The sequence below is a fragment of the Perca flavescens genome, chromosome 21, assembly GCF_004354835.1.
Source record: "Perca flavescens isolate YP-PL-M2 chromosome 21, PFLA_1.0, whole genome shotgun sequence".
Lineage (NCBI taxonomy): Eukaryota > Metazoa > Chordata > Actinopteri > Perciformes > Percidae > Perca > Perca flavescens.
In genome coordinates, this window is record NC_041351.1 from 13,423,624 (window position 1) to 13,436,600 (window position 12,977).

Genomic DNA, 12,977 nt, shown 5'->3' on the forward strand with positions numbered 1-12,977 from the left:
TGAAAGATACAACATGCAACTGATAGTCTCATATCAGTCACTTTACAGCTTTGAGCTTTACTAACCAAAGACATGTATTTTTTTTGGCTAGTCCAAAAATACAACACTGGATGTTTAATAATGAGTTTTACAAGTTCAGACAAAATGAGAAAAAGGAGATATCTCCGGAGCATTAAAAAATTACTAACAAGATTTACCATATTTAACAGAATAGATAGCATGCCTCCCTTCATTTCATAATTAAGAAACCTGCCCAGTGGGGCTCATTAAAGGTCGCTCATCAAGAAACTTTAGCTACTTCATAAAAAGCTTTTGTTCCTCTAAGCTGAACTTGCAGTACTGTCTGGAATATACAGACGGGTGACCAAGTAAAGAAAAAAACAAACTGAATAAATGAGAGAAACATATCAAATGCAGACACTTCCGCAAGCAAGCAATGAGGTGTCACCGAAAGGTTTGATGAGTTTGAAAATGATGTGATAACACGTTTGTATTTACATAGTCAACAACGTTACAATTGCAGATTTGGAAATGTATTTGTGGGTTAATTATGGAATATACTGGTCTGTTCATCTTTTCCTGGTTATGTGTCTGGAGAATGAGTATTAACCTGGATCAGTGCTGAACAGATATTTTTTTTTGTATTGTACATATTCTAATGATTTAAGAGCGTTTGCCATAATAAAACCATGAAATATTATAGTGTACAGGCAATGAAATTAAATTGGTTGTTTTATTTTGATGTGTTTTACAAGTTTGTTTCAAAATCATGAAAAAGAAGGGAAGATGGACTATTTAAATAGTATTCAGTCAGATTTCTCCATTATTCCAATTATGCAGCACAGGATTTGTTAGTGATTCATGCATTTTGGATGCATGCGCTGCATTTTGATTCTAGCGTGTATTGATTTCTGGTGTCTTGCAATTCTGGACTTTTGACTGTTATTAACGTCTGAATAGATTGTCTTTGGTTGCTGTAGCTATTCTTAATGTATTTATGGGATTCAGTCGTACATTTTGGTTGGTAAGAGATTCCCAATATTGATAATTTGATGAATTAAATGTATCGTCCGGTCTTAAAGAGAAACACACACACACTGTCCGTTCTCTAGTTTCAGCTTCTCAAATGTGAGGATCTGCTGCTTTTCATCTTCTATATGATAGGAAACAGAATTTTTGTGTTTTGGACTGGGGTCAGACAACAAAAGCTATTTGAAAACCTTACTGTCAGCTCTAGACAATTGTGATAATGAACACAACCAGAAAAGCAGCAATTTCATCCAATTCCTGGATCTGAACATACCATACCTTGGCTTGTTATTTTATCTGTATGACATGTTCAGTGTGCGCTATGGGTGTCAATTGACATCAAATGCCGGAATTAAAGGATCTCACTCAAGGGATCTGTTGAAAGGAACAGGATATACAAACCTGTCCACTCCTAAAATAAAACCCAGTGTCATGTTATTGAGGTGGATTACATACCAGCTTCTGTGAATTGAAATTTTCAAAGCATGTAGTTAATTTGGTTTCAAATTACTGTAAGACACTCGGTGTAGCTCTCCTAAAACATATCATTCAGGCAACATTACATGGGGCTTTTGAGGAAGGATAAACCTCTCTAAGCAGCCACTGAATCTAAGGGATATATCCATCAAAAGCAGCACAAACAAGTGGATTACATAAAATTACAAGATGGCAGGGACAGTACACGCTTACCAGCCTGTTGTTGCTAGCAACCGAACAGACAAGAGAAAATAGGAAACAGCTTTTTGTAAGGATCAAACATTAAAAGCATGACAACCCCTTTTGGTGTGCCAAATGTACAGCAGCCACACATCTAACACACGTTTGATATTTAATTTGGCTCCTTCTAAGAGAAACTTGTATTAGAACAAACATTTTCATTTTGATTGGTGGAAACACTGAACCAAATGATCTGTAAATACTTTAAACGGCACTCATTGTCCTTTAATACATGCTGTACTCTGGTGGCTGAGTGTCTTCTTGATCAGAGGGTTTTAGACAGAGACAGATGGGCTGAAGTTTCTTTGTTCTGCTGCTACAACAGCAGGAATCTTCCCATGAGGGGCATCATACTACAGGTCCCAGAGAGGGTAAAAAAACACAGATCAATACACATTAGCTGCTGCTCAAGTGCTCAACATGGATTAGTTGACATCATGGAACCTTGTGGGGTTGCAGTCTCTCTCTCTCTCTCTCTGTGTGTGTGTGTGTGTGTGTGTGTGTGTGTGTGTGTGTGTGTGTGTGTGTGTGTGTGTGTGTGTGTGTGTGTGTTTCATAAGGAGTCAAGCACTGCCATTATCCAAGATAATGCCTTTTGCAGGTTTTATGAGGAATAGTGCACCTGAATTAATTTACAAGCATGAATTCCTACATCTGAAGTATTTAATATATGGTAAAACATATATGATAATAATGAATTATTATAATCTCAATTATCTGAATCAAAACGAGGATCACTAGTTATATTCTGCACAGGATAGACCTTTATGGAAATCATTCAACATTTGGACCATTAATGTAATAGTTCTACAAGAAGAATATTGATACCATTTTCATCTTGTCTGCATTAAGTATGGAACAAGAACAAGGAGGCCTCTAAGCTGACATATTATCAACCTGTTACAGTTGTCTATTTACTAGGTTTGGGTATCGTTTGGATTTTTATGATTCCGATGCCAAACCGGTACTTTTAAAACGATTCCGATTCCTAAACCGATTCTTGGAAAAACTGAAAAATGACATCAAAGATGTAATATGTTTACTAGTGATCACGTGCAGTGAATGGTTAATATGCTTATACGTCCGTTATGGTGAGCCCAGAGGGAAAATATGGCATTTTAAAAGTAGCCTACATTTACGGTAGCTAGCTAATGGTAGGCTACAGAGAAAGTGGGATATTTTTACGTCCGTTTCGGAGTGACAAAATATTTCAGTCGACGCATTAAGTGGAACCAAAATGAGGAACCAAAATTTGCGTTGTAATCCGGTCCGATCCCTACCGGTTGCCTAGGAACCCAACCCTACTATTTACACATCCAACACATATAAACTAACATTAGTATTCATTTGGTATCATGTTTCTGGTCACCTAATGTAAGTCCAATATTCACTCCTGTTTTAGCTTTATTTTGGTCTTCACCAACTCCTGAGGGAAACTCTTAGCCACTAAATGCTTCACTATGTTCACAAGCTAGTAGTTTACTCTGTCCGCCATTTGGTGCTGAGAAGATAGTGTGTAGTGGATTTATTATAACTTTTCACAACTTTTCACTGTTAACAGCTGCCTGCTGCTAGAAATGCTGATAGGTACGGTGAGGGTAAACAAAAACACTAAAGTTGCTGGCCAGAAAAGTAAAGTAATTCAAAGATGGTTGTGGAAGGTATCTGCTTTTGGAACCACTATTAACAGGAGGAGGATTCAAGTGCAGAGACACTTGATTCTCAGGAGAGTTTTAATGCTTGTTTATACTAGCTAGATAGACTGAAAAGAGGAGGACTTGGCAGAACAATAAACAACTATATTACTGCTGAAGGAGCACCAACTAACTCAATACACCAGAGAAAAGCAATCAGTTAAATTCGATAGACGGGCTGCTTGTCTTAATGGGCGGCCAGTCAAAAACTTAAGAGCCGGTACTACATTGCTGCATTATATAACACTGGAAGATGCTTCTGTTGATTAGATTGATCCCATGTTAGATTGATCCCATGTTAGACTGATCTAATGTAAGACTGATCCCTGGTTAGACTGATCCCATGTTAGACTGATCTAATGTAAGACTGATCCCTGGTTAGACTGATCCCAATGTTATACTGATCCCAATGTTAGACTGATCCCTGGTTACCAGTGACCTGATCAGCACCCTGGACAGTTCTTGTGAGTCTGTTTATTTGAAACCATCTGTGATCTACTTGACCATCATGTTGTTATCTAACTCTGTTATGTGTCCTAGCTTTTCTAATGGAGAATAGATTTCCACCGCCATTATTTTGGCTTGAAAAAATGTAGAAGAGTAGAAGGAGGTTGTATAAAATGCATTTTTAAAATTACATTAAAGCATAATGGAGTTTCATTATGTTATCATTCAGCATTCCTTCTTGCCTTGGGAGAAGTTAGGGAGAAACTTAATTTGTATCTGAGGTTTTATTCACACTTTATTCAAAGAAGTGATGGCAAACTGACTCACATTGCATCCTCAATGAAGTTATTTTTCAGCCTTTCCTCTCAGCAAAATATCTATACATTTGCTTGAGTTGTAATTTCACAACCATGAATAAAACTATTTATTCCTGGTTTTAACACTAATTGTAAGACAAATACGTACATTTTACAAATTTAAAGGGTGCCCTGTGCAGTTTTACACTGAATATGAAAATGTTGTTTGTTTGTTTACAAGATAACTCCACAGGGAACCTTTAAGTTGTTGTTATTATAGTTCAACCAATTGCCTATATCGTCATATGAGAGTTAAAATAATCGGCAAATATTTTTTAAACATTTTTTTATAAGAATCCCTTTGTTTTTTAAATTTTTTTTTTTAATGTAAGATAACTTTACAGTTGAAAAATAAATGCTCTAAGGAAGATAAATTGATTAAATTGTAAACAACTAACTCCTATCTTGTGGTGGTTGTCTTTGTACGTGTAACCGCTTTAGGTGTGAGGACAAATACATCATTTATTGAAGTATTTTGCAATAGTCGGCAGGAGTTCTAATGATAGCAGCTGACCAAAAGACATCAGTGTGCATAGCTGTAGCCTAAGTAAGTCAAATTGATTTATACAACGCTTTTCACAGACAGGGTCACAAAGTGCTCTACAATGTGCATAGACAATAAAACATAGTAGAAAAAAGTCTAAGAATAAAATAAAGTAAAAATACAACAGATACAATTATCAATAAATAAAAGACAGAGTTATCCAAAAGCTAGCCTGAACAAGTGAGTCTTCAATTGTCCCTTAAAACAGTCCACATTCTCAGCAGACCTAATGCTGTTTGCCAGAGCCTTCCAGTGTCTGGTTGCCATAGCGGCAACGGCTCTATCCCCACACGTCTTCAGATAAGTGCGTGACGTGGATAGCAGATTTTGGTTGATAGACCTGAGAGACCGGGAGGGGATGTGTAGGTGAATTACATAGGCAAGATAAGCAGGGGCCTGACCATGTAGAGCCCTATAGGTTATGGTGAGAATTTTGAATTGGATCCTATAAGTTACAGGAAGCCAGTAAAGGGAGCAGAGTAGAGGGGAGACCTAGTGTACATGCAAAAGTGCTGAATAAGCAGCTCTGCAAATGACTTCTTTTACAGCGTCCCATCCTATTGCCCAGATTAGGTCAGCTGCATTTCATAAATACAGTTTGTATGGCTTAAGGTGGGCTGAGACTAAGATCTATTGTTGTTTTACACAAAGGCAGAAACAGCTTCTCCTGTAGGAACCCTAACTAATGGCATCAGCACAAACACTGTCATTCACATTCAAAAAGAAATGGCTAAAAATGGCTGCTTTTTCTGAACTTTGTAAACTTATAGAGGACCAACTCCTGTGGATTTTTTTTTTTTTAAACTCTTTTTATTGGGGTTTTGAAAATTAAACATATAGCTGGAAATAGCATACAGATGATAATATTGTTTTTTTTGACAAAAACATAAAAACAAACAAAAAGACCCATCGTTGGTAGAGTAGACATACTCCAAAAGGTTGAGTTATCATACATGTCTGGTATCGCAGGCAGGCGCACCAGATATTCACATATAAACTTAATGAATTTAAATATCTTGTGGACTTTTTTACAGAGACAAAGACTAAAATCTTTTAACACTACGGTTGATCACAGCTGCAGTCTGATGTAAAGGTGGAGCTGACAGTGTGAAGCTGAGCTACAGCTGTCAGTTCACTGATGCCAGTGGGCGTGTGTGGAAGCCTTCAGCTTGAGACCTACGGGTGGTTTATGGGGACTGTCGGATACACTTCCACTCACCCCTGCGCCCTTCGCCCATTAAATTGATCATCTACATTTTCTGTGTTAAGACTTTATCTGCACCGAGAAAAAGCAAAAACACAATAGTGAGATAGTGTGTGCGTGTGTTTGAATACAGTATGTGTGAAACCCAGGAGCAGGAATTAATCAGAGAGACAGGGGAAAAATGGTTGTGGCCTTTAGTTTGACATTTTTTGTCCACAGCTACACGCATGCACAAACATGTGGTTTGCTTTGGGCCAGATTTTGACAGCATGACACAAATTGAGGTAAATATAGCTGCTTTTTTGGGCACACATACTGTACCTGTGCAGCACCCTCCAGGTGTGTTGATGTTGTGTAATCAAAATTCAAATCTACTTGGTAGCTTAAAGATTTTATATATATATATATATATATATATATATATATATATATATATATATAGTTTTGGCCATCCCTACCGGTCATGATCACATTTTACTCCCTGATTTAACTGCTAAAATCTGGAGGCAACACAAGACAGGTTGTTAACAAATGGCCATTTTTATATGATATCTTCACAGTATGTGATTGTAAGAATTATTACCCAAACTGTATATTTTCCAATATGTCATGGCCATTTACGATGGATTTAATTGGTGCATTTATCTTTATTTTAACTTCCAAATCATAATCAACAGATTAAAGGTGGTAAAAAAATACAAAAATAAGGTTATAACAAACAGGATTCTTGCTTTAAATTTACAGTAAAGTTGCAGTTAGAGCATCTTTAGCTTCTGTGATGTGATATTTTACGATTAAAATGGAATATGTGGAGCAGGAAAAGAAATTTAAATCAAAAAGTAAACACAATCGGAAACTAAGCTAAGCAAAGTTGTTTTTGTTGACTGATTTGAACACATACCTGTGACTATCACCGCTGGTCAAGTGTGGATTTATAGTGCACACTTTTAGTCACATTTGATTGGATACATTTATATCTCTCAGTGCGGGATAAGTCATTAAAAATATATTCATATTTCACAGGAAAATAAGGTGATACTCAAAAATGCCTTCTTTTTTTAACATATTTTTTAAGCCAAATAAAAGAGAGTATTGTGTTTTTATGTTTGTGCTGTATGTGTGGCAGTGACTCGCATTTAGTCGGGTTCTATGGGAATTTTCTGTCAAACACATTTTTGTTAAGTTGCCAAAGCCCTGTGCACGGTGACAAAAGCACGTAGTGTGGGAGACAATGAGGGAAATGGAGAGGGAATGTTGTCCCCTCTGGATAGGAATGTGTCCCCTTGCCCAGGTCACAATGCTCAATTCAACCCGGGGCCCCCGGCAAAAAAACATGCTATTCTGAAATAATAGGTGATGCTTTGTTCTAGCCATTCATTATATCACTGTCACATGTCTGTATGTTGGCTTATTCAAGACAGACAGACAAACAGCCTAAGAGTTGTGGATCACACCCACTCATTGTCATCTGCAGAGTGGCTTAGTTCATTACATTTAATCATAGTTATTACCGCCAAAAGTGCTCTATAATAACCCACTTCGTGATAAAAGTTAACTCTTCCGCAAAGTAACTAAATTACATATAATCCAACCGGAAACGCTGGTCATGTCTGTGTGTATTTTTTCACCCACAGGTTCGGCCTACTATGACAATGTGAGGCCGTTAGCGTATCCTGACTCAGACGCTGTCCTCATCTGCTTTGACATCAGCCGTCCGGAAACACTGGACAGCGTGCTGAAAAAGGTCAGTGTCACATTAACAGAAGTGTGAATATGTCTTGTTTCTTTTTACAGTTTACAGGTACATTTAGTTTCCTATCAGAGACTAGCATCAGAGCAGCCTTAAAGGATCTGTTCTGATATATTCAAGTCTATCATAATACAATACTCACATGCCATGTGTACACTGAAGAGTTATGGGTCAATTATTTCTCCTTTCTTTACTGGCCATGATGCAATTCCTTCACAGCACTTCTATAGTAAGAAATGGGGTACAAAATCTACAATTTCTTTTGGGCCACTTGGTGGCAACGGAAACAAGTTGTGATCCATATTGACATATTATCACCTTTGAAGTTGATATGGTGAACTTGTTAGCAAATAGTTTCTTATTTACACATACAGCAGTTATGGAGCAACATTGTCATTAGTTTGGAGCCATGTTTCTGGTCATCTGGCAAATGTGAGTCCAATATTCACTCTCCTTTGAACTCCCTTTGTGATCTCTACAAACTCCTGAGGGAAATATTTGTCTCTTTAGCTGCTGAATGCACTTTGTTGACCAGCTAGTCTCTTTCACTGTGTCTGTCTGCTGTTTGGTGCTGAGCAGGCTGTGGGCTAACAATGAGCTGAAATGTGCTTTAAAGCTCCGTAAAGCCGAGAGGAGGGGGAGATTCAGATGATAAGTCTTTGTAGGTTCATTGCCTACAGCGTCTACAAGTGACCCTTTTTCCCATTGTCATTTGATACAGTGTTATTATAAAAGTAATGATTATAGCTGCTTCAAGTTTAGCCAAAGCTAACGTGAGACTGTCGCTTTGAGTTAGCCATAAGTCGCCCTGGTAGTTTTTTTTTTTTTTTTTTTTTTTTTTTTTGCTTTACCTCTGCAATAGCCCTCCGCCGTAGCTTCACAAGGGAACACTGTCCATGAAAACTAAGATGGAATTTTGTGCTGATAACTTTAGAAAATGTCAACTCAATTTGGCTAACTCCTAAAGCCTCAAATAAGCTTTGGCAAACCTACAAAGGCATTTTAACACAAACGAGGACTGTGGATTTTGTCCTCCATGTCTTACAATGTAGTCGTGAGGAATGATTACAGCGACCAATAACATTTTCAATGTACATATGGCATGCAAGTATTCTATTAAAATAGACTTGAAAAAATCAAAACCTATCCTTTAAGGCTGTAATTTTTTTGCAAACTAGTAGCATTTTAGATATTGATCAATCTTAATTTTAACTGCTAACAAACATATGCGAGTTGTTAACATCAAATATGTTGACACATTTGACCTTTCAGTCCGCAGACATTCCTGCAGTCAGCACCATCGCTCATCAGTGACATCATCAAGACAAAAAACACTTATCTTTTATGTTGGATAAATTCTCACACCTACACAGGGTCCACTTGAGAAATAACTTGAACTTTGACCTTGGTTATAGTGGTGAATAAACTGATCTCACAATGCATGCCCAGGATGCAAAAGTGACATGTTGATGGGTCACTCTATTCAAAGTTTAGAGACACAACAAAGGAACTCATCCTTATTCTATCTAATTGAAGTGCTTATATGGCAATGTGCCACCATGTCTTGTTTCCGTTTACTTTAGCATTGCAAGCCTCTATGTTCAAATAACACCCTTGCCGTACGTAGCACTTTTTCTTCTGCCATTATTGACAGCCTTCCGCTAAACTAATTCTTGCACCCTCCAAGTTTTCTCTTAGAGGGACTATTTTTTCTTAGTATTGATAAGCTACAAAAATACACTTTGAAACCTTATCACTTCCCTTTTTGTTTTTTTATATCTTTTCTTTAAGATTATTTTTTGGGTATTTTAGGCCATTATTTAATACGACAGCTTAGGGCGCCGGGTCGGATCCGAACCCGTAGCCGCTGCGATGAGGACTGTGCCTATGCACATGGGGAACACGCTCCACCAGGCGAGCCACCCAGGTGCCCCATATCCTTTGTTCCTTTTAGTCTAATCTCTCTTCAAATACTAATTCAAATCTCCCATGTTAGGAGATTTCTCATCTAGCATCTAGCCGGGGTCAGTCAGTATAAATAGAGTACATTAATAACAACATATGATCTATGCAGAGTCCTCATACACACAAGCTAAGAATTTGTTTTGTTTACCTGATGATGATGGTGCTAGATAAAATGTTAAGGATTTACCAAAGTTGTTTCAATTCATCCTGAGTGGAACATGAATGCCTGTACTAAATTTCATGAAATCTGATTCACAGACATTTCAAATAAAGCCACAAATGTGGCTAAAACCCAAGTAATGGCAGTAAAGGAAAATTGAGGTGATCACCAAAGTTATTAGGATTTGAAGTCTGAGGTCCATTAATGTGTGCAGAAAATATAGTCATATTTTGTCGTAAAGTTATAATTGTTGGAATATTTCAGCCTGGACCAAAGTGCTGGACCGACCGACAGACTGAAATTGCCATTCCCAGAGCCACGCTGCTAGTCTGGCTAAAAATATCAGATCTGACCTTAAAAACCCAACATGTGTAATATGTGTGTAATCATATAATGTGAACTCCTCACAGGTCATTAAAACCCCCCTAAATATTACTGAGATTGTGACCTCAGTGTCCCAAATGACAGTTACAGTCCTTCCTGGTGGTTTTGATATGTGTATATAGAAAGTGCAGCTACCTCAATTGTCAGCTGAAGTTATGGAAAATAACCAGCTTTCACTTTCTTCCTTTGATGAATTAGACTCTCGGCTCCAACTGCTACCATGCTGCTCTTTATCCGGAACAAAACTCTTACCAATTCTTAACATTAACACAAACAATAAGCTGCTCTTCCCATGGGTCCTTTGTGACTCATCTAAATTGCTGCTATTCACCAGTTGCACACTGTTCGGTGGAGCGGCCTATTGAAAGGCAACAGCTCACTCTGCACAACTGCACTACACGCTGGAGCCCGGTAACAGCAGTGACACAGGAATCTGGGAGAAAAGATCTCTTTGTAAGAGAGAACAAATGAAGCAGCAATGCTCAAAGTGGTTTCTGTGCCATGGTGTGAGGAGATAATGACAAGAGTCTCAGAGAGAAAGAAAACGATAAAGAAAGAATTTAATAGTTTGAGTCATGTCTGTGGTCTGTCTCTGTCTTCTTCCTGCATTTATGACCATGAGCATAATGCTGTCGTGAGCTCATGTAGTAGCTAACAGAAGATTTATATTGTGGTACTGGTATTTTGTCAGTATTAGTTCCTCATCTGTCCTACAGTGGTCTTTTAAGGCCAGTTTTCATGTTTGAAAATTCATATGTCAATTCCAAAATATGCTAAAACATGTCCACAGGTTCACACGGTTTTGTGTTACTAAAAACATACGGAATTTGATTAACATGGTTTTCTTGTAACAGCAACATTAGCATTTTCTTTTGAATCCAAATAAGTATAATTGTTTGGTCAAAAAGGCTGCTATGTTAAAACACTCAAGGAGGAGTGTTAAGCTACTCTTTAAGCGGTAATCCGAAATTGTGACCCGATTGGACCTTAAAGGGGCTTTACTCGATATTCAGAAAAAAATGGTTTAGCTCTCACAGACCGTCCCCAACTTGTAAAATACTGGCACTTTTTCATGGCCCTCGGCGACGGAGTGTGACTTCATTCTCTGCTCAGGACTACATTACTATACTTTATCTTTACATAGCAAATAGTTACTGTTATGTTAATGTTCTGTATATCGAGTACAGCCCCATTAAAAGAAACCATATCCAGGTTGAAGTTTAATAAATATAGACTGTGGACATACCACATTATATGACCACAAATAAGTGCATACCCCTATCCATATATTGGGGCTTTTTTCAGGGTTTGCACTAGGCCACTTTGTTCAGGTATGGGAAATCTTAATGCTACAACATATGATATTTTAACCAAATTGGTGGATCTAGCTTTGTGGTTTTATACAGTATATGTTTTGCCTATTTTAGTGTGAAAGTGAGAAAGGAAGAATGGTAATGAGATGCTGTCTATTATCCTCATTTAAACCTATACTTGATTCATAATTACCCTGAGCTAAGTGTATTTGTCTATTGATACACAGTGGCAGGGGGAGACGCAGGAATTCTGTCCCAGTGCCAAAGTGGTGCTGGTCGGGTGCAAGTTGGACATGAGGACAGACCTCAACGTCATGAGAGAGCTTTCCAAACACAGACTCATTCCTGTCACCCACGAACAGGTGAGAAGTGCAAAGAAAACACCACTCATCTTTCTGGGTCTGTTTGCATTAACAGTGTCAAACCTAGCTTAAAATGAACTGTTGTTCCTGGTGCCATAGCCTAACAATGCAACAGTATTTTTGCATGTGTGAAGAACTGAACAGTATGGATTTAATTTATTCAACAATATTGGCAACATCCATGAGATATGGTTTTAAATGTACAGGCCTTTGTAATTTTCTGCTGCAGTGATTTTCATTTGCCTACATACAAATTGAATAGTATCATCCCAGACAAATGGCACCCATTACTTTGTTCACTTGTGCACATAAACAAAACTTCTGAAAATGAATTGGGAGAATGACATTTGCTTCAGATCATAACCTCCACAAATATGGAAACACAAGGAGAATAAAAGAGCTGGGACTAAACAAAGATAGAGACAAACAGCCGGATGTGTGCGAATACAATAGTTTTGTTTGTGTCTTGGAGCGATGAACAGTGGCATGCATACATTTTAATAGCCAATTTTTATGTAAATGTGAATTCACACTTCTTGGCAGCCTTTTGTCAACATATTAATATTTTCACATACCTCAGACAAAGCAAAGGTAAGCATCCTCATTTTCCTGTCAGTAATGGCCTCAAAATTGGTCTCTCAAGATCTCAGATTATTTTCTCTGGATAAAGTGATTAAGCTCCAAATTAAAAGAAACTAGCAGTTTTCAACTTTCTTTCTTTTCCAATCACTCAGACTCCTCACTGTGAGGCAACTTTTACCTTGTTTGGCTGGATGTAAACTGCAGCTTTCCAGTGCAGTCCTAATTACAGAACATTTAAAATAATCATCCCAAAGGCACCCAAAGTATGTCTTGTTTAGTTTAATCTTATACGTGTCCAATTTAGCTGCATTGAAACTGTAAAAACAATTACTTTACATTATTTAAATTGAGTTTACAAGAGAGTGAGTTTACAAGAGAGTGAACAATCAACAGCAACACAATTTTGGTGCACCTGAACTGTGTCCATTTGGCTTTATAGTATTGTACAAGAGATTCCTTAATCCTGGCAA

At 37.7% G+C, this 12,977-nt stretch overlaps 1 protein-coding gene across 1 annotated transcript in view; it reads left to right on the top strand.

The window, feature by feature from the left end:
- LOC114548223 (rho-related GTP-binding protein RhoN) overlaps positions 1 to 12,977 on the top strand; it is a 28,505-nt gene that overhangs the window by 12,208 nt on the left and 3,320 nt on the right. Inside the window, exons 3-4 of the mRNA XM_028568038.1 lie at positions 7,626 to 7,735; positions 11,791 to 11,925. Coding sequence (XP_028423839.1) covers positions 7,626 to 7,735; positions 11,791 to 11,925 — 245 coding nt within the window. The remainder of the gene's footprint in view (positions 1 to 7,625; positions 7,736 to 11,790; positions 11,926 to 12,977) is intronic.